General features: G+C 46.1%; 2 protein-coding genes across 6 annotated transcripts in view; both read right to left on the reverse strand.

The window, feature by feature from the left end:
* Window positions 1-60: 60 nt before the first annotated feature.
* Window positions 61-12,070, reverse strand: SAV1 (salvador family WW domain containing protein 1). Of its 2 annotated transcripts, none has more exons than XM_085225920.1 (5): window positions 11,787-12,070; window positions 10,308-10,754; window positions 4,674-4,944; window positions 3,233-3,376; window positions 61-1,176 (listed from the first exon to the last, which is right to left on the reverse strand). In XM_085225920.1, the coding sequence occupies exons 1-5, from the start codon at window positions 11,878-11,880 to the stop codon at window positions 975-977; spliced, it is 1,158 nt and encodes a 385-aa protein (XP_085082046.1). In that variant the 5' UTR covers window positions 11,881-12,070; the 3' UTR covers window positions 61-974. The 2 variants fall into 2 exon arrangements, with proteins under 2 accessions (XP_085082046.1, XP_031409613.1); XM_031553753.2 differs by lacking the exon at window positions 11,787-12,070 and adding an exon at window positions 11,442-11,581.
* Window positions 12,071-12,248: 178 nt separating this feature from the next.
* Window positions 12,249-22,571, reverse strand: part of NIN (ninein) — a 54,728-nt gene continuing 44,405 nt past the window's right edge. For 3 of the 4 annotated variants that reach the window (XM_085225922.1, XM_085225923.1, XM_085225924.1), the window contains exons 29-30: window positions 17,443-17,556; window positions 12,249-16,479 (exon numbers count right to left, since the gene is read on the reverse strand). In XM_085225922.1, coding sequence (XP_085082048.1) covers window positions 16,270-16,479; window positions 17,443-17,556 — 324 coding nt within the window. In that variant the 3' untranslated portion in view covers window positions 12,249-16,269. Of the gene's footprint in view, window positions 16,480-17,442; window positions 17,557-18,528; window positions 19,719-22,571 lie in introns of those variants that run through there. The other variant, XM_085225925.1, reaches the window with a different exon arrangement.

Consider the following 22,571-nt stretch of genomic DNA (forward strand, 5'->3'; position numbering starts at 1 on the left):
CAGGTATGAACCTTCAGTTTGGCCCCTGGCGCGGCAGAAATGAGCTGATCACCCCCTGGCTCATTAAACAAAGTGATTTTTATTGAATTAATAGGATTTACAAGAAATGTCTTGTCTTTTTGTCTGCAACCATGTTTTTATTGCACTAAAAAGAATCCATAAATAACATTTCAGGACAATCAATGAACCAAATGAGAACAGCGGTGAGGGTCACTCACTGTACACGTATAAATTTCCCCCAGGTAAGGAAATCAAATAGAAGACACAGCTCGGTTAAAAAAGAGCAGTAAGAAAGAAGAAGGTGGGGAGCCATCCCTGACGTTTCCAGGTGCGGTGCTGGGGCTCACACACTGCACTGGGGAAGCTCTGCAGTGAGGTTGGTCCTGAAGGAGGGTCGGTATTTCCCCCTCTGCCATCTGTGAGGTGGAATAGGAAAGCTAAAGGAACAACGCGTTGAACGAAGTAAAAAATAAGGCAACTCCCACTTCACTGTGTGAAGCACATGGCGGCTCTGCGTGGTGCAGGACTGGTGGTACAGAACAGTGTGCTGTCCATTAAAGCTGTAAGCAGAGCTCAGAGGAAGGCCCGTGGGAAACACACTGCACCACCAGCAGGGACTGCAGCGGTGCTTTGCATCCGGGGCCTTTCTGGTAACTGCATCTATTGCTGTTTAAAAACACACAGTCAGCTTCTCCATAATACAGCCGACTGCTAGAAAAGGAGAGCAGAATCAGCTCTCTGCTCCAACTCCACGCTGGTTTTCAGCATAATAAACTAGTTTTTGTATGGAAAAAGATTAACAAACGTTTCTCATTTGTATAAACAATACATAATACATGTAGAAAAATATTCAAGAGGATAATAACAAAGGTGCAATGTCAACAAAAATAAGCTGCCTTTTCAACCAAAGCACTTCTTTATGAACTGTGGGGGCTTCTGAAAGCTCCTGGCCTCCCCCGTGTCCGTGGGGCAGCTCAGAAGTTCTTGCCGTGCTGCTGGGCGTACCACTGCTGCCGCTGCTTGCGGTGCTCCAGCTCGGTGAGCAGTGCCTGCCTGTAGGCTTCATACAGCTTCACGATGCGCTCCAACTCCTTCATGAAGAGCAGCTTCAGCATGCCCTGGTACGTGTCCAGGTCTGCCAGCTGGAACAGCTCCCACTTCAGGATGTGGTCGTACCTGGAGCGGCACAGAGGGTTACCCGCGGCTGCTGTGCTGCTCTGTGTTCGCTCAGCGCTGATTTAGGTCACTGCGTCTCAAACCGTGGGGCACGAGCCCCATGGAACAAGGGGAGGAGAGGACCAGGTAGCATCAGTAAGGAGAAACAGCCCTAATTAGTGGCCACGTCACCTCGGTGGCAGCTCAAAGCCGATTCTCTGGCTGACAGTGAGCTCCCCTGGGCAGCCCCCAGCTGCTGAGCAGCACAGCCTTGCTCTGTATGAGACGCTGCATCCTTACTTCATTATTTCCTGCTTCTTCCCCCCATTTCTAAACATTCGTAATTCACCTGCGATGTGATTTTTCTTATCTTGGGTATCAGGAGCTGACAAGGCAGCTGCTGAAAGAACAAGAGAAAAGATGGAACGAGCAGAGCTATGAGATCCTGGTTACATGGAGAAAGACAAAGGTTCTGATCTGTGCTCAAAAGAGGTGGGGAAGAATCTGAACTGCAATCTCTGTTCCACAGAAGGCACTGTCAGATTCCCTCAGTGCCTCACACATGAAGTCCACCAAACTCCCAAGCACCTACCAGGTGGTCGTCCTGACTGCAAGGATGGATAAACAAACACGCAGTGTGCAGGTTTAGTTGTTCTTTAAGAAGCCCTCAAGTTGAGGAGGCAGCAAGTCAGCTGCTACCTCTCCCCCTCCCTTTCCCGGTACAAAATCAGCATCAAACAGGGTTTGCTTCTTCACATTTGAGAATGCCACAAACTCCAGTGTTTGTACCAGCACTGCTTCAGGTGAAGAAAGGTAAAAGGAGGCTGGAAAATGTGTGACTTTGGGTTCTTCCCGACACTTGACTTCAGTGTCCCAGCCTTTCAAAAGCCTCTGAGAATCTTACAGTGCTAACCTTCAAGTTTCAAGAGCAGAACCAGCAAGAACCTACACAACACAGGCTGAAATACTTAAAACTGCATTGTCTAGATGTGCCAAAGACCTAAATAAAGACATGCAGCTGCAGCCAAAACCTAGAAGTATTTCTAGGAACTCAGCCCTCTCCCAGGTTACAGGAACTCAGGACGCCCATGCTGCACAAGTACACCACTGGATTTTAGGTCCATTTAAATCTGGATGGGTTTGCCAGCAGCCATGAGAAGTAATTAAACCCCCTGCAATTACACTAAATAGAAGCAGCTAAAAACTTCAGCTGAAAGTCACTGACTGGCACACGGTTTGAGAATTCCCAACTGCTGCACGATTCAGTCTCACCACGTTCCCCCTCAGAAGAAGTAGATGGTTTTATAGTTATTGAAGAAATGCCACGTGGATGCTTTTAGAAACTGATTTTCTACTTAGTGTCAGACTTCTGCAGAGCTGCAGCCGTCAGAACACGTTTCATTGCATTGACTCAGATTTACTCCTGGAGAAGATCCCCTGTTCCTAAAAATACCCATGTAGTTTATATGCCATGGGGCACCATGCTGACACTGAAAGTAAAGCACAGCTCCCAGTTCTGCAGTGCTGTGTTAAGCAATGCCCGATGCCAAGCCAACCCATCAGAAGCGGTCTCCAATCTTCTGCTAAGACACAGGTAAAGACTAGTTGTGCTTATTTCCAACTTACCCATTTCCACCTGGATGAGTTAAGAGTCCAGTCCTCTTACCAGGCCAATTTTTGCTATGTTTTTGGGAGATTTAAGTGTCATGCGTATGATTTAGATCATAATGTACATAACACAGGTTATGTGCATGGCGAGTGATCTAATATATATGTGTACAAACTAGGCATGTTTTAAAAGCACATTCTGACAGTAGTTTGTTGAATGGACAATTGATTTGGTCTGAAGTGTTTAGACTGAATCCTCAGCCAGCAATGTTCCACTCAATTTAGTGTGACTTTATTTCTGATATGAAAAATCCAGCACAAATTCCTCATCCACTGTCAGCAACAGCTCTCATGCAATTATGGAACAGCCAGCAGCTAGAGTTCTACTTTCAGATATCAGAATCCACTTTCTGTCTAAATGATGCACGTGTAATGTGGTGCAAAGTAAGGGTAAAGAAAACAAGCTTACTTGACAGGAGCCCTGGCGTAGACCTGCAGCCAGTCTGGAATCTCTGCAGTGTGGTAGGGGTTTGCAGGGACGAGGAGGGGCTGGCTTCTCTCTGCCTGCTGGGGCTGGTAGGTCACTGGGGGAGGCTGGTCGTAACGGGGAACGCTGTGTGGAGGAAGGCAGAGAAATTCAGCAAGCAGCAAGCAGGATGTCCTGCTCTCATTAATATAGAGATGAACTTCCTGCAGTATAGCAAGAAGGATCAAATAGTAGAAATTAACTGGTAGATTTGCTGCATGCTAACTTGATTTTACCTTCATGTTTTAGGCAGCTAAAACATTTGTTTTCATCCCAGAAGTGATTTAGTTTCGGTTTCAGAGATGGTTTCCCAGAACATCAATCAAGTTTACCTTCATTCTAACACTCAATTCTGCTCTCAGCTGCTCGGCTGTTTCACCAGCAGTTGCAGAAACAGCTGCTTTATTTTAGTGAGGTAAGAATAATATCCTGTTTCTAAACTGAACTAACAGAAGAGACAGAAACCAACAATTACAACTTCTAAAAGTCTCATTCAGAAGCAGTAATGCTTACTTTTAAAAAATAAGCTGGTTTTGGCACATAGCATGCAAGGCAAAAGCAGTTCACAGAATTGCATCATAAAATCACAGAATGGCCCAGGTTGGAAGGAAGCTCAAGGATCATGAAGCTCCAACCCCCCCCCACCACAGGCAGGGCCACCAACCTCCACATCTCACAGCAGCCCAGGCTGCCCAGGGCCCCATCCAACCTGGCCTTGAACACCTCCAGGGATGGACGGGGCATCCACAGCCTCTCTGGGCAGCTGTTCCAGCACCTCACCACTCTCACAGCAAACAACTTCCCCCTCACATCCAACTCAAATCTGCCCTCCCTCAACTTCAAACCATTTCCCCTTGTCCTGCTGTTATCTCCCCTTTCCAAGAGCTGACTCCCCTCCTGTCTGCAGGCTCCCTTTAGGTACTGAAGGCTGCACTGAGGTCACCCCACAGCCTTCTCTTCTCCAGGCTGAACAAGCCCAGCTCCCTCAGCCTGTCTTTGTAGGGGAGGTGCTGCAGCCCCCTGATCATCTCTGTGGCTCCTCTGGACCCTCTCCAACACCTCCCTGTCTTTCCTGTACTGGGGGCTCCAGACCTGCACACAGCACTGCAGATGGGGCCTCACAAAGCAGAGCAGAGGGGGACAATCACCTCCCTGTCCCTGCTGGCCACCCCTCTGCTGATGGAGCCCAGGATCCCATTTGCTTTCCAAGCTGCAGGAGCACACTGCTGGCCCATGTTAAGCTTTTCATCCATCAAGACCCCCAGGTCCTCCTCTGCAGGGCTGCTCTCAAGAACTGCTCCTTCCACTCTGTATATGTGCCATTTCTACATTCTCAGCTGAACTAGGACAAGGACAATCACAACAAGCAAGCCTGCCGTCATACCTGGGAGCGCAAGGGTGTTTGTATTGAGCTCTTTTATTGATGTGATCCACATAATACACTCCAAACTCTGCGGACTCCACCCTCTCCCAGCCCGGCGGCAGCCCCTCCCGCTCCAGGGGGTGGCTCCAATGCGTGGTGTTGGTGTTGTGGTCGATGTAGTACTTCCTTCCTCTGATAGTCCAGTCCACCGACCAGCCAGGGGGAAGAGGCAAGTCTTCAGAGCTGTGATTTGTTAGGTTTCCTAGAGATGTAGCAGCAACTCTCCCGATGCCTAAAAAACAGAAAATCAAGGTCTTTACCTCACCAGGTAACACCTCAAAGCAGTATTAAGTACTAAGTTAGCTCCCCCCTCCACAGACACAAGGCACTACGAACAATACTGCCAGGTTTCCAGCACACACCTGTATACATCCATAAAAGAAATCCTGATCAGGTTATGATCATAGACTTCAACTGCCTGGAAAAGAAATCACACGATGCCAAAGTTTTCCAGATTAACCGCTGAAGAACAGTAACACAAGCGGGAGGGAAGAGTCAGGTTTGTGCAGTGCAGCCATCAGCAGCCATTCCAGTTTCCTCTGCCCCTTCCTCCTATGTCCTGTGGGCACTCAGGGCTGTTATATCAGCTCCCTTCCACAGAAAAATTAGGGAAAACAACCAAGTGATGCAATCAAGACTTCCAGAGGTGTCTTTCACCTTCTGGGTGCCTACAGAATGTGCTCCTGCTGGCTGTGCTGGCCCAAACTCAACTCTACGTAAGGCATTTCCTTCAGTTATCTGCAATTCCACAGTTATTCAGTCTCTGGATACAGCAAAATTCCAATTACCTGTTCATCAAACGCATCTATTCAACCTCAGCACTCAGGGTTTGTATATTAGTATTTCCCCACAGCCACAAGAAGGGCTGTGGGAGCTCCCTTCCCCAATCTTTTAAAGTCAGGAAGAGATCTGACCATAAATGTTGTGTTAGTCGATGAGGAACACACCCCTCTGCTTGTTTTTCAGAGCTAACATTTCTGTGCACTTATTCCTGAGTGGAAGGAAAAGGCACAGCCCTTCAGGTATGGACATTCGCTCAGAAAGACAACAGGAAGAGCAGAGCAGCAGAACAGCTCTTGTATTTCTCAGGAAATTCCATACTCTTGTAGGATGACCACAGGAATGGCTCCTTCCACCAGTGCACACACAGCCTTTGTGCAGCAGGCAGGGGAAGCCTCCTGTGTAAGTACTGGTTACCTGCAGAACTGGCTGGGCTGTGATTCCAGTGACAGATCAAAGTCATCACCAACGCAGCTGAAAGGTTTCAAAGCAACAGAATGAACAGGAGGAGTAAATGCAAGAAGTTCCTCCTGAGTTCTGCCCTGCAGAAGACATCTGCTCACCTACAAACCCATTTCTGGCCTCTGTGCGCTCTGGATTGCACAGCCTCAAAGTTTCTCCCCTTGTTGGAGTACTCACCCACTCCTCAGCTTTATGAAGGCAAGCTAACGGCTGTGTGACAGCTCCATCCTCATTAGGATTAAGCAACTCAGCCCTTTACTTCCAGTGAGAAGGAGCATGCGAGCTGCTGCCTGACCTTTAGCCTTGCTGGGGCCACGGAGAGCATTTCAAACCCTAGCCATGGTTACACCACTGGTTTTGTTTGCATTCCAATGACAAAATACCAACATTTAAGCTTCTCGAAAATACTGCACTTTGCATAAGAAGCTCAAATAAACAACAAATATTATACCACCACAAGTCTGAATACCCAGATTTCACAGAGGGAAACGGTTTCCATAAAGGTATAAACATATTTTGCTGCTCACCCCATCAGCATTTTGTCTTGTTGTGCTTTTGAAAGAGTTCCTCCCACTCGAATTCCTTCATGATTGCGGCAGCAAATACAAATGGATTTGATTCATGGGCTAAAGGTGAATGTTTTTTAACACTTTAAGGCTGGTATCAGAAGTTGCCCAAGGCAGGATGAGAACAGGCAGTAAGCCACCCTCAAGTTCTGCTGCCACAAGGCCTGTGTCTGCTACACAAGAGCCAAAGAAGGCTGGAAGATGGACTCAGGTAAGCAGGAAAGCCAGCATCTGATCACACAGAACTGCTATGGGAAGCAGGCCAAAAAGCAAAGCCATGCTTTGCTGGCAGGACAGCATGAGCAGCTCTGCTTCTGGAGCAGCAGTCAGCTCCAGCTGCATGGCTTCTCCCCAGAGTACGCTGGGATGTCAATCTCAGAACTGTCACATACAGCTAACAAGTGCTCAGCTCACCACTCAAAGGGGTACAAATGAACTCTGAGGTCTTGGTTACAAGTTAGTTCCAATCTGTGCTGTAGGTATAACTTCACACAATCACAGAATGGCCCAGGTCAGAAGGGACCTCAAGGATCACGAAGCTCCAACCCCCCCAAACCACAGGCAGGGCCACCAACCTCCACATCTCACAGCAGCCCAGGCTGCCCAGGGCCCCATCCAACCTGGCCTTGAACACCTCCAGGGATGGACGGGGCATCCACAGCCTCTCTGGGCAGCTGTTCCAGCACCTCACCACTCTCACAGCAAACAACTTCCCCCTCACATCCAACTCAAATCTGCCCTCCCTCAACTTCAAACCATTTCCCCTTGTCCTGCTGTTATCTCCCCTTTCCAAGGGTTGATTCCCCTCCTGTCTGTAGGCTCCCTTTAGGTACTAAAGGCTGCACTGAGGTCACCCTGAACTTCAACCACAAACCTCCCCGAACCTTTCACCTAGAAGAGAGGACAGAGATGGCAAGGAAAGATGAGTAAAGTCTCTTAGAATTAAGTTGAAACCAACACTTACAGAAATAAACTAAAAAAAAAATCCAAAAATGCTACAGAGGTAACTAAACACACAACACTGGCAAATAACTGAAGGCACTTTTCAGGAAAGCCACTCACATTAGTTAGGAATTAAAATAAATCTGATAAGAATAAGAAAGGGAAGGTGGGGAGAAATTAATCAGTGATGTGACTTGAAGGAGAAACATCAAGGCGATGCAACTCTGTCACCTCCTGAAAAAAAGACATTTGCTTAATGCTGAATCCTTTGAGTGTGAAGATGTCAATGAGAAGACATTTCAATTTACTTTGTAAAGGGCTCCTCTCAGGTGAAAATCTTACAAACAGTGATGGAAACGTGTAGGGAAGAGGTGATCCAGGCCAAGGCAAGGGATGCAGAAGGCCTTACTGCTGGAGACAAGGAGAGAGGAACTGGCAATTAGAGGGACTGGTGCTGCTCAAGGGAAACAAGGCTGCAGAACAGCGGGAGGCTGAAATCAGACTGAGCTTAGCTGCCAGGGGAAGGAAATAAGGAGAGATGAGGTTTTCTTATTCTTGACCACATCACACTTCTACTGATATAAAGTAATACTGATTCTTCAGAGGAGGTACAGAAGGACAGAGGTTAACATTCTTATTGCAGTGAAACTGCAGGTGGAGCCTAAGAGTCCATATCCTGTGTTGAGATGAAAGCTAAAAGCAGAGGAAAAGGGATAATGTGTTGGCAGACAAGAGGTTCACCTCTCTGGATTATTTCCTGCATATATGTAAGACTGAATGCTCATCCATTATGAAATATGTAAAATCTGTCCAAGCTATTAACTGCAAACATACACAAGTGACAAAGACCAAAACCCACCAGCAGCTCCTTGTTTTCCAAAGGCTAAGAGGGCATGGGACAAACAAGAGAGAAAAGCCTGTTGAGAGAGAAACCCGTGTTGCTACAACTGAGAAAAATACAGCTGAAAAGTCCTGCTTTCTGCTTGTGTTAGAAATCTGCTGGATTAACTTCACCTTCAAACTAACAAGTGGAGCTCCATCTCTGCTGAGATGCTGCTCCAATTCTACAACATAGCAATATTGGATTTGAAGGCTCTTAGCATTCATCATCACTGTGTCATTTGGTGTGTAAAGCTGAGGGTTTCAGGTGTGAAATCTCTCTTCCAGTCCTATAGCAGAAGCCAACAGGAGCTGCTACGAGGACCAGGTACATATTGAATGATGAGCAGCCAACATATGGATGGGTTTCCTGCACAGTCTAGATAGACCCCACGTAGTTAGCCAGCATTTAGCAAAGTTAAGGATGAAGCAGCAAGTCTTAAACATCAGCATCTCAAAATGCACTGCCTGGCAGCAGCAATGCCAGCACTGCTCTCCTGCCATGCATCATTGGAACACCTCTGTATTAAAAAACAACCACCACCACCAAAGCGCTGTCAGCTTTTTAAATCCACCCTCAGCCTCAGTGCTGCCATTTTTACCAGCAGATTGCAAGCAACAATGAACTAACTGCATATTTCACTACATTATTTACAGGTCTGAAGTGCTTCTTTCAAACTCCTCCCCGAAGATCATTTCAGCAATATAAACACCACTCCAACACTGCCTGTAAGGTCACCTTTCTATGGGAACCACTGACATCCCACATTTCTTATTTCAGTACATCTACAGCAGCATGACATACAAAACAATGACTCTTCTGAGTCATCGCAGTTAACTAAATACTTCAAAAATAAATATTTAAGGGATTTTTATTTGTTTCTCTTGTTCCAGCAGAAAAATGTGACAAGTCCCTCCCTGTGAAGGGAGCGTGTGAGTTTGATTCTTCCCCAGTCACACAGAATGACAGAATGGCCCGGATTGGAAGGGACCTCAAGGATCACGAAGCTCCAACCCCCCCAAACCACAGGCAGGGCCACCAACCTCCACATCTCACAGCAGCCCAGGCTGCCCAGGGCCCCATCCAACCTGGCCTTGAACACCTCCAGGGATGGACGGGGCATCCACAGCCTCTCTGGGCAGCTGTTCCAGCACCTCACCACTCTCACAGCAAACAACTTCCCCCTCACATCCAACTGAAATCTGCCCTCCCTCAACTTCAAACCATTTCCCCTTGTCCTGTTGTTATCTCCCCTTTCCAAGAGCTGACTCCCCTCCTGTCTGTAGGCTCCCTTTAGGTACTGAAGGCTGCACTGAGGTCACCAAACAAACTCAGCTCCCTCAGCCTGTCTTCATAACATTACAATATTACAAGCCAAAAAGAATTCAGGCACTAGGAGGTGAATTTCAGCACTAACTACACGCCAATTTGTTAATTACACAAAACAGTCATTACTCATTGTTTGACAATGAATAACTAATTATAAAATCAACAAAAATCAAATGACACAATGATATTCTGGGCTTGTTTAGCTTGGAGAAGAGAAGGCTGTGGGGAGACCTTATTGTGGCCTTCCAGTGCTTGAAGGGAGTGGATAAATAGGAGGGGGAATGGCTGTATGTGAGGGTGGGTAGTGATAGGACAAGGGGAATGGTTTTAAAGTGAGATGGGGAGGTTTGGGTTGGATATGAGGAGGAAGTTTTTCCACACAGAGGGTGGTGAGGCAGTGGAACAGGTTGCCCAAGGAGGCTGTGGATGCCCCATCCCTGCAGGCATCCAAGGCCAGGCTGGATGTGGCTCTGGGCAGCCTGGGCTGCTGGTTGGCGACCTGCACACAGCAGGGGGTTGGGACTGGGTGAGCACTGTGCTCCTTTGCAACCCAGGCCATTCTGTGATGCTACGAAATACCTCTGTACCTGAAGCTGCTCAGTAACATGTGAAGGGCAGCAATGAACCCATCCTCACCTGAGGTGCGCCGCCCGTGGTTGTGAGACATCCTCTGGAAAAGCTCCCCGCTGTGCTCGTAATACCTGTAGTCCTCATGCAAGCGATCATTCAACTGACGTCTCCTCTGGGCATCATAGAGGTGATCATAATAGTAACAACGTGTGCCGGCATCTCCGTTTTCCATAACCGAATTGGTTTCTGCTAGAAAGGACTGGGAGGAAGAGCCATATTCTCTAGCAACATCAGCTAAACTTCGAGCGAAGTAGGAAGGCGCAGACAGTCTGTTGCTTTCACGCCTCATTATTTCCTGTGGCGGTCTCTGCACCGGTGTTCGAAGGAAACTCTGGTTTCTGGAAACAGCTCCATCTCCACCAGAGCCGTAAGCAGAAGGACTCGGGTCGGGAGGGCAGATATCAGTTCGTCTTGGAATGGTCGGACCGTGACGGATAAAGGAAGGCATCAGATCTGTTATGGCAGAGAAGGGAAATGAGAACTTTGCACACACTTATGGTATTTGGCTAGCCATGGTGCCTGACTTACACCATGCAAGTGACTCCATTCTAATGCCAGAACCCCTTTAAAGCACCTCTAATGCATATAGCAGCATAACAGTGGGGCTGCACTGGTGCAACAAAAGCCTGCACACACAGAAACTATTGCCAAAGAAGCACAGTTTTGACAGCAAAAGAAGCCAACACAAACAGCTCCCACCCAGAGAATGACAGAATGGCCCGGGTCGGAAGGGACCTCAAGGATCACGAAGCTCCAACCCCCACCACAGGCAGGGCCACCAACCTCCACATCTCACAGCAGCCCAGGCTGCCCAGGGCCCCATCCAACCTGGCCTTGAACACCTCCAGGGATGGACGGGGCATCCACAGCCTCTCTGGGCAGCTGTTCCAGCACCTCACCACTCTCACAGCAAACAACTTCCCCCTCACATCCAACTGAAATCTGCCCTCCCTCAACTTCAAACCATTTCCCCTTGTCCTGCTATTATCTCCCCTTTCCAAGAGCTGACTCCCCTCCTGTCTGTAGGCTCCCTTTAGGTACTGAAAGGCTGCAGTGAGGTCACCCCACACCCCCTCCGGACTGCAGCCCTGTCAGGCAGGTTTTAAAGCTCTCCATTAGGCCAAGAACCAACCCAAGCACCTTGAATCTCGCTCCATCAACACCACTGCCCTCATCACAGAACGGCCCGGGTTGGAAGGGACCTGGAGAATGATGAATCTCCAACCCGCCGCCACGCGCAGGGCCTACAGCCTCCCCGTTTAACCCCAGCCCAGCCTGCTCCACCGAGGCCCATTCAGACAGCACCGACCCCTCCCCGCTCTGCAGCCCCCAGCCGCGCCCCGCTCAGCGCCGGGCGGCTCCCACAGGCCGTGCTGATGGCTGGCGGCCGGCTGAGGGCGCAGCTGAGCGCCGTGCCGTAACCACGAGCCCTCCCAGCTCCGTGCCGCGCTCCCGCCCCGCCCCGCCCGGCGCTCGGTCACTCACTGCGGAGCAGCGGGCTGGTTTCCTTCTTCACGTACTTCCCCTGCACCTCGCCGGGCTTCGAGAGCTCCGTCCGCGTTTTCTTCCGCGACAGCATCCCACCTCCTCCTCCCGGCCCGCTCCCGCCGCCCGCATGCCCGGCTCCGCTCCGCGCAGGGCCGGGCCGCCCGCGGCCCCCTCAGGCGCTCAGGGCGGCGGGCGGAGGCCGTGAGCGGGGGGCGGGCTGCGGGGCGCGGCCGCGGGGTGCCGTTAGGCGCGGGGCGTTGTGGGGGGAGGAGACGAGAGGAAGGATGGGGATAGAGCGGCGGGACGGTCGCGGCGCCCCCTGGCGGACGGGAGGCCGTGCAATCGTTCCGATTGGAAAAACCCTGTGAGATCCAAGCCCTCCGCCCAAACAATTTCCATAAAAGATGGAAAAACCAACCAACCAACCAAAAAACAACCCCACAGCCACGAGCAGGCGTCTTACAGTGATTTCTTTTTATTTTTTACATTCATTATAAATAACACATAGGTTGGTTCCTCCTTCTGCTTTACATGGTGGTGTAAGGACAGCACATCACAACAGACCCAACGAAAACAAACATACACGACTGTCTCCGTTTACACAGAAAACACGTCAGCAGTGGTGGCATCTCACACAGCAGGCAGCTGTGGAAAACCTGAGAGATGGTGATGCCATTTGTGTTGTACTTGACGGACCCAGGCTGTCCCCAGCTCTACCTCACCTGTCATTTGGCTAAAAGTATGTTACAACGCTTTCTTTTTTCAGTCAGAATTGAAATAATTCCATTTTCTTTGTACCTAAGGTAGTAATGGGAGTATGCGTAGCAAAGTATGCTTTTATACCATTCTAAATTGACACGTAGGACTTCAGTGGGGTGAATTCAGCTCACATCCATTTGATACGAGTGTGATTCCTCAACTCCAACCCTGGATACCCACATGCCTTTATTTTCACAGTGATTCATAAAGCGAGAGTTGAAAGCATTTAAAACACCTTCTGGAGATGAAGGAACTAATATCCTAATTAGCGAGCCCTGCTGTACCAAGGAGGCCCAGAAACTCAGTGATTTACCACACCACTAATACTTTGGTATCTTTAAAATGCCTGCAGTGCACTGGAGACACGTTCATGCACAAAAGACCACAAATGCTTTGCATGTTTGCATGTTTCTATGCTTATTTTCAGTAGGCTTGACTTTGTGGGACGAGCTGCTTATCTCTCGAGCTGACACAACAAGCAACACAATGCTGGTTGGAGCACCGTGACCATTCCCCCCACCTGGGAAGGGTTTGTCCTGAATTGTCCTGCAGCAACAAAAGTAGTACAGCATAGAAAGGCTCCAGCATGCGTAATGACAGAAGGCACTTCTGAGAATTCACTCGCACAAGCATTCCAATGAGATTTGAGTTTTTGTCTACTGTTTTCCTCCTCCACCCTTCTCCGATCCTGTTCAGTCGTTAGGTTGGTGTTTGGAAGAAAGAAACATAGAATGAGGCAGGATAGGGTGGGAAGAGGGACAGTTAGAATCCCTTTTCTCTGCTTCTCCCCTTATTGCAGTGCTAACATCATAGCTTGGCTCCCTTTTTTTCACAGAATCACAGAATCATTTAGGTTAGAAAAGACCTCCAAGATCCCCAATTCCAACCAGCCCACCCTGCCCACTGCCCACATCCCTCTGTGCCACATCTCCATGGCTCTGGAACACCTCCAGGGACAGTGACCCCGCCACTGCTGGGCAATATAAAAAGTGGTGTTAATATCTACTAGCTAATAATACATTTCCAAACACAGTTCTGATCAGCTGAACCATACCTGTGTTGTTTCCTGGAAATATTTTGAAACTTTGCTAATTTCCATAGGGTAAGCATAGTTCAAGGTGTGCTCAGTTACCACACTGCTAACGCACAGCCCTGGTACCCATGCACACAGGTGTAGCATGAAGCACTGCACAAGTTGCCCAGAAAGGTGATGGGGCCCCATCCCTGCAGACACCCAAGGTCAGGGGATGGGTTCTGAGTGTCCATGTTCACTGAGGGGAGGGGACCAGATGGCCTTTAAGGGTCCCTTCCGACTCAAACTATTCCATGATTACAACTGTTACCACTTGCAGATTAATATAGAACCACAGAATCACAGAATGGCCTGGGTTGCAAAGGAGCACAGTGCTCACCCAGCTCCAACCCCCTGCTGTGTGCAGGTCGCCAACCAGCAGCCCAGGCTGCCCAGAGCCACATCCAGCCTGGCCTTGAATGCCTGCAGGGATGGGGCATCCACAGCCTCCTTGGGCAACCTGTTCCAATATTAAAAAAAGATCTCTCAACTTCAAATTTTAAAATCAAGCTCCAACTCATGTCAGTGCGATTTGTCAACATGTTTGTGCAGCAGAGATTTACAGGATATGTGAATCTCTGAGATTACATAGACAAATAACCAGTACAGGCATTCACAACAGCGGAGTAGTGAAATAATTTAAAAGGAAATTTTTGTTCCTCCAAGATATTCTGCCACTATGGTATGCCTTTTTCTATAAGGCAATGGAGGAGGAGAAGAGGAGGTCATACCCAGCAAGTGCAGTTCAGTCCCTCAGCCCTGTGAGTGGCAGGTAACCCTTTAGACAAAGGTAGCATCCCCTACAGCCACATTGCTGAGTGAAAGTCACCTTCCATAGGTTACCCAGCAAGGTGCAGGCAGTTGCATCCCGGTGTCCAGGAGACAGCTGCCACGTTACAAATGCTGTCACAACTGTCACCTTGCTAGTAGTCCCAGAGATAAAGCTCCCTCCTGCATCCACGATTTATGCATATTGAAAGAAGTCCAGTTTCAAGTATTGCCAGTATGGCCCCTTTCACTGGTTTTGTATGCACTAAGTATACCTTACTGGTCTGATGGAGACCAGCATTTGTAGGGAAAGCTAGCATCACATTTAGACTGTTGGTAATAATTGGTTAGAACCAGCTCCAAAGCACGTGAGCTCTCATTCAGCGACTTCTGGTGGGCCCATCTCACTCCTGAAGGTGATCCCAAAAAGCCTGCATTCCCCATGGACTCATCAGATAGGAGGTGTAAGCACCACCTGCCATTACAAAGCTGCGTGCTCTTCAGCCTTCCTGCCTACAGCACCACTGCAGGTTGCTCAGGGAGCATGAAGGTAATACTCATCTAAACGTAGTTCTCTTTATCCTGCTCTCCCTAGTGCATGTTAACCTCCATCTACTGACATTAACATCCACATTTATTAAACTGAAGGAAACTAATTTTTTATTCCCTGAGTTCTTTGTATTCACATCGAGTATCACCTCACGATTAATTGCAAGCTTAGTTTCTGTACTCAGACCCACTACAAAAGATGTCCTTCCAAATTACCACATCACACAGAGCACTGTGTTAGTGACAAAGGTCTATGAGGCCTGATAGAATCCTAGAATGGCCTGGGTTGCAAAGGAGCACAGTGCTCATCCAGTTCCAACCCCCTGTTGTGTGCAGGTCGCCAACCAGCAGCCCAGGCTGCCCAGAGCCACATCACTAAGTTCCCCTCTTCCCTCTTCTGCCAGTTGTGTAATAAGCACATTCCACCACTATATTGAATGTACAGCTTACAGGAACTCATTTCTTCACGTCTGTTTGGCGACTCTTCTATTGTTTAGTATTAAAAAAAAAAAAAAAAAAAAAAGTAAGGCCTGTACAATTTCTTAAAAAAAATAATAAAAAAAAGCAGTAGTCTTTATTTGCCACCTGGGACATTTCTCCAGATAAAATACAGTTATGTCAGTTGGAGGCAGTAGTCTATTTACACATTTTTGACTGCTTTTCTTCTGTGGAGAAACAGCCATGAGGAATAACCCAGATTCCTAATGCAGAAGTGGAGCATATTGCTTTACAGGACACAGGATTTACACATACTGCAGGATACAGACAACACCAGGAAAGTCTTGCTTTCAATAGCAATTCCATCAGCAGTATTCAGACTGTAGATGTCCCTCCCTGTTCCCTGTTCTAGTTGGAGCAGATGACCTACAGGTCCCTTCCAACTCAGATGAGCCTGATTATATCAATATTACTAGGTTTGGACCAAGAAGGATCCCAGAAAACCAAAAGGGTTTTAAAGTCATTAGTTCAATACCAGCAATTTGTGCTTCGACCTAAATAGAAATAATCAATTCAGTATATTCAGAATTCGTGTTTTAAATTAAAACCAAAGTATCAAAATAAGTTAACCTAGAAAAACATACTTTTTTTTTTTTGTTTTTGTTTTTTTTTTACATAGCAAAGATTACTTTTAGACAAAACTGAGCAGAAAAATAGTTTGGGAATAAACAAAAGGATCTCTGTAGGCAGTGTCTGCTTGGGATTTAGCTCTGCCATCCCCTTGGAGGCATCTCTTAACTAAAAGTCATCAATACAAAAAGGCAACGCAGTGAAAAGCTGAAATATTAAAATTCCAGTAAAGTGCACGGGATTGTGGCGTACTTAAGGGCTTTGCTATGATCTTAACTCAGCTGCTGAACTGAAAGATGGGGATGCCAAGTTCTTTACGATCTTATTGAGGTTGGCGATCTTTTCTTCTAGTAAATAGTTTTTCTTCTCAGCAGTTTTCTGGCGCTGCTCCGTCATCTCCAAAGCCTTCAGCAGTTGAGCGTTCTCAACATAGAGATCCTTGACCACTGCGTCTGCTTTGGTGTTCTTGGAAAGCTGAATCGTGAGCGAAACGTTATTACTCAGCACACAAACAGCAACAGAAAAATGAAAAGCTTTTCAAAATGGTAAGGAGGTATAGCTGAAAGCCTTCATTTCCACGTATCCAAGGAAGACAACCCGCCCTCTCATTCTCCGTTCTCATCTGTTAGAAACTATACGTTTATGGAGTCATCATGGATGCTATGAATGTTTTGAAACTGGAAAGACTTTGCAAGGAACTTGAAATATCATGCAGATGTTGGAGTGCTTCAGCTGACCCTTTTCCACTTGCCCTCTAAGGACAGGTGTGCTCCACGTGCTCATTGGTCCCACTAAGGTCATTCCACAGAGGTTTGGACCACCCTATAAAATTAGGGGGGGGAAGCAGCTAGACGTTTGTCTATTTACATTGGAGAAGCAATTTGGCATGAGACCCCATTGGTGTAGCTTCTCCTTAAAATGAGAGGGGAAACTGCACCTCAACAGAGGACAGACGTTCTCCCCAGTGCTATCGTGTCACTCCTTCCTAAGTGTACAAAAGACCCTATTGAGAATTTCTAAAGAAGACAGACCAGAGCAAGAACAGAAGCCCCAAAATCTTATCGAGCAAAGGATGTGTTGGGTCAGGGGGTGTGGAAAAATCAGCTCTTGTACCGTAATCCCTGTATTCTTCAGAAAATTCCTTAGTCCTTTGTAAGCAACTTCCCCAGCTAAAATACTTGGCCCAAATTTTACATTTATTTCCTGACTTTAAGTGTGCCTGCATACCAAACATGCATAGCTTTTAGGGAATTAATGAGCGATTAATTCAGACTTCAGTTTGAATTCCTGTGAAGTTTTGGGCAAATATGTTGGCTAAGAAGAACTCAAAGAAAAATTTAACTTTCTTCTCAGCAAGAGCAACGTTGTGGCTTTTGCCTGCTTAGTTTTTTACAGAAGCAACAGGGAAGATTTGGGGAAAAGAGCAAGAACGCTTACTTGTTCCTTCAGCTGATTTACTTTATCTTGGAGAAGCCTCTTCACGAGCCTCAGTTTCTGTTCAACATCCATCATACGTTCTTCCATCATCTTTAGAAGCTGTTCATGGCCCCCCTGGAAAGCAACAGGCACGTGAGAATTTGTTCACAAAGATCAGGTCACACTCAGTGCTATTCTTCCTTTCACTTCATGCAGAGGAAAAAAACGTTGCCACTCCACGTTTGTGTTCACTTTAAAGAGTCAACACAGTTAATGTACAGTTCTTGGAAGCAAAATGTTATGGCAACGCTTAAAGGACATCCATGGCGTTAAATCTAAGTTATATGTTAGATTACTTTATATAAGACAAATCAATATAAAATTCTAAGTTCTGTATCAACTGTGATAACTGGACCTGGATAGATTCCTTTCTTCATTCTTTTGATGTTTATCTGTTGAGTGGGGGGAAATGATACCAATCAAAATCTTACTGATTTTAGAAAAAAAAAAAAGAGGCGGTCATACTGACTCGTTACTTTGACCATAACCCTTCATTCCAAAGGCCTTTCAAAATTCAATTATATCCTAAAATTAGCATCTTTTTATCCCAATCCTGTATAAAGCTAATCCTTCTGAATAATCCAATGTGCTTTTGTTATTTTTTTTTTGAGTGAGGTAATGGGTAACCTAACTACAATCAAAACAAACCACTGCTGTCAGTTTAGTCAGAACTATTGGTGATAGGTGGATGGTGGGACTGGATGATCTTCTAGGCATTTTCCAACCTTGGTGATTCCATGATTCTATGAGAATGCCTGTTGCATCAACAGTTGAATGCAAGTCTCCCAAATAAGTCAGAAACACGGGGAACTGTGAAGAGTCAGTTGTTCACCTTAACTACTGTAGAAACATCCTGTTGGATTGACTGATTCAAGTCCGCTCAAGATTTTATTTGTTGGAACTCCAGAAACTCCTAAGTCTAATTATGGATTTGCATGACTGCTTAGCTTATAAAGACATCAAAAAATGTTGCATTAGGGTCATCCACAAAGCAGAGTTAAAGTGCTTCTGGCTGGAGTGTGTTTACAGCTTTTAAAACATACTACTAAAAGGTATTCCTGGAAAGTCATCTTCAGTTATCTTCTGTAATTTAATTGGAATTCAAGACCACGGTTGGGCATTATCCATCATACTTGGAGCCCTGAGGGAGTGGTTCAGTGAAAGCTAAGAATTAGTGGCCTTGGTGTCTGTGAACCTTGATTTTTGGCTTAAAGATAATTTGAGAGCGTTCTACCTCGTTTCACATTTCATGCTTGCTGGGAGAAGCCAGCTCAAGCTTTTAGAAAGATAAGCAAAAAAACATAACCCTTAAAGAAGAGGTTGTCGACCTCAAGCTATTAGTAATAAACCTCATTTAATCTAGTACTTGGAGACAGAAGAAAAACACTAAGGAACAGCATCTGAGAAACAAGCCTGATCATTTTCCTCTTTTCTGCCACTACCATTTTTACTTTACGGTCACAGCAATAGCATGTCTCAGTACTATGGAAACTCTTGTCTCAAATGTGCATGAACACATCCTGGGGAAGCAGAGTATTCCGTATCAAAGTATATCCTCTACTGCAAATCTTTCCCAGAAGTCATATGATAGAACCACAGCATGGTTGGATTGGAAGGGACCCTAAAGCCCATCCAGTTCCAACCACCAGCTCAGGCTGCCCAGGGCCCCATCCATGGTCCTCATTACAAGAAATTCAACAATGTTGTCTAAAACCTGTTAATTCTTGTTCATAAAGCTGAAGCTAGCGATGCTATTAAGACAAGAGACGTTATGTTTAAAAAAAATTTATTTTTCATTTACATCAAAAATGTCATCTTTCCCCATTATAAAAGTTTAGGCATCTTATACAAAAAAAAAAGCAGCATAAATACCCCAGATTTCTTTTGTCTCATATAAAATTAGTACCATTTGAGAAAAATAGGCTCTTCCCACATTGAGAAAACTCACATTTTAAATAACATAAATAGAAATGATTTGCAACAAATGAAAAAGAACAGCTGACAACATCCAGAAAATAACTCCTGGACAAATAAATAGGAAATAACACTGTGGAGACTTAAAAATAAAACAAAAAAAAAAATGGATCCTCAAGTTTCTCAGCTTATGCCAGTTTGTGTGTTTGTGTGTGTGTGTGTGATCATGGCAAGGAATGAGATGGGAAGCAGCCAAGCTCTCAGAGGTGCCCGATCCTCCTGTAGGAATCTGCGTGCACTGCTCGCTGCTCCGGTAGCAAGGCCTAGAGAGAGAAGGCAAGTGGGACACTTCACCCTGATATCCAGGTTGTCTTTATAAATACGTATGTACACAAAGCAAAGCACCAGAACGAGCCAAGCAAGCAACACAAGACAAAAACACACGGAGGAGAAAGCAGGCAGAGCACCACATTACATTTCTCTGTATTAGTGCTACACAAATGCAATTGAGGAAATACTCAGGATGTGTTTTCTAGAGGTCAGGATGCTGAAGAGGACTCATCCACATTTTGGGGGATTTAAAGAGATCAGTGACAGCAACGTGTGCCAATGGCAAAGCAGTTATACTTCAAGGGGAGATTATCTGCCACTACATATTGCCTCAAGTTGCCAAAAAGCATTTGTGACAGCATTTGCTTGACCACCTCCTCAAACCTAGCTGCAAGCCTTCTGCTGAGACGGCTGAACAAGCTGTTGGTCAGAGGTTATTTGAATTTTCCAAAGCACAACAGCAGAGAGGGGGAGTTGAGCAACTCTGTGTACTCCCGGCAGAACGATGGGTTGGCAGAGGTTGGAGGCAACTTCTGGGAACCTTGGCTCAGGGATGGGCCCACAGCACTCATTATTGAGCAAGGCTCAGCAAAGGTTGCCCAAGGAGGCTGTGGATCCCCATCCCTGCAGGCATTCAAGGCCAGGCTGGATGTGGCTCTGGGCAGCCTGGGCTGCTGGTTGGTGACCTGCACACAGCAGGGGGTTGGAACTGGATGAGCACTGTGCTCCTTTGCAACCCAGGCCATCTTATGTGGCAGCACTGCTGTCTGGGACAAGGTAGGCAGGTTAACAGAGGAGAAAAGGATGAGGGGCTTTAATGGGGTGATGTTGGAATAGTGAGCTTGGTAAGCAACAGCTCCACACAGACCGTAAAGCAAAGGATAACACAGACCACCGTAGCCATGATTGAAAAGTAATGAAGAATGCAAAGCAAAAGGAGCACACAAATTCCAAAAAGGAGGGTGACTTTGGTGCCTTACACAGAAGAGCTGGGGATTGAAGAAAGCTGCGAAGTGCAAAGCAGCACCAGCAAAACAAGGTTGTTAATTGACGCAGAAAACATGGATGGCATGACATTGTACTCAATGGGGAAAAGACACTGAAGAGGGGTTAGGATGCAATTTCCCAAGGTGCTAAAGGGAATGGACATAATCTCAACTAGATGTTTGCTTCAGGATGACGAAGGGAAGAGTAAGGATTAAAGGTGTGCTTAAAGCAGCAGTTGGGTTTGTCCCAGCTTAAAGCATCCACACTTTGCCCTTGTTTACAGTTGCATAACGAACGCTTCACAACAGTGACTTCAAAAAGTCATGTAGTAGAGCCCACAAAAACAGCTGTAGGAGATGCTCCAAACTGGAACTTCATTCACATCTGTTCACTTTAAGTAAAAATCGATACAAAAAGAGAAGTTACAAGCATTAAGTGCATTGACAGCAAACGCTTGCAAAACCTCTGGGAAAGGATTTTTATATTCATGAAGGTTCTGGGAAATAGAAGTGATGCATCTGTAGAACTGCGGGTTCCAGGACATGATTAGTTTGCAAATTGCTTCTCAGGCTTTCAAAAGCAGAATTACAAAACTACTTCTAATGCAATGCACACTGCACATTCACTTTGCAGATGCTGCTGCTGTAATGTAGCTTTTATTGATTTCAAAATTCGACTGCATGCTTTGCTTTCCAATGTGTGTGACCAAATACATCAGTAGTGCACCTCCATCATCACTCAGTGAAAGGGAGAGAACTTACAATTCATTTATTTTTCCTTCTCTCCTGCATTCTTTGCTGTTAAGCTCCTTTGCAGGGAACTGTTCTCCTTAATGCTGTGATTTAAAACAGTCACTGCAAGTTTTATCAGCTTTAGAAACTATTCTGCACTAGATTTCTGTATTCTATTTTTTTTCCATAATACATCTTTCAAAATACACCTACTAACATGGTCAGATCTTTGAACTTGAAAGACTTAAAGCTTATATAAATATATCAATTCCTGATTTTTCTCTATATAAAATCCAAGAGAGTGTAAAATGTATTTTTTCTGCTAACAGGTTAATAAAAACATTAGTCTTTTATTTAAGTTACTTAGAGCTTTATCTTAAGTCACACTGTTATTTTAAGATACGTGCCCAAAGCCAAAGCTTTAGAGATTGAGGGATGTGGTCACCAAAACATCATCTGGCTTTTCCAATGAAAAAGACCTGCAGGAAGGGGGAGCTGAGCAACTTTAAGTAGTCCAAGCAAAACTACGGGTTGGTTGGCAGCCTAATTTTAAGGTTCATTTTACATGGGAGATGCAAAATTTGCTACTAGAGCTTATTATTGCTCATCATTCAGTCTTTCATGTGGAAATACGAGGAGTGACTCAGCCCAGTGAGTGCAGCGGCCGTATCTTTGTTGGAATTAGATTGCTTTCCCTCAGAAGCACCAGTGATGATGTCTCAGGATAACAGGAATGGTGCCCTCCAAACAACGTCCTGTCGTGGCCAAATAATGAAGATGGGGAGACCTTACAAAAAGGGTTTCTTGTTGGTATTATGCTCTGCTATGTCTCACGTGGCAGAACTCCACGTGGCAGCAACAGCCTGAACTCATGCTTTATGTCTGATGCCAGTGTCTGTGCAATGTGTATTTTCCAGAGCAAAGGTTCCAGACATGGACATTAGGGAAAATAAAAAGCCAACTACAGACACTGACTGCACATTGATCACAAGGAGAAAAGCCACAGTTGGATGTGGATGGAGCCACGAAGGAAAAGGGACTTCAGAACCGAACCACGGCTCAAGCTGCACTTGCTGAATAAAGGCACAGCTTTGATGCAACTAATTTCAATTTTCGAACTGGCATAAA

This window comes from Meleagris gallopavo, chromosome 5, assembly GCF_905368555.1.
Source record: "Meleagris gallopavo chromosome 5, MGAL_WU_HG_1.1, whole genome shotgun sequence".
In the NCBI taxonomy this organism is placed as follows: domain Eukaryota; kingdom Metazoa; phylum Chordata; class Aves; order Galliformes; family Phasianidae; genus Meleagris; species Meleagris gallopavo.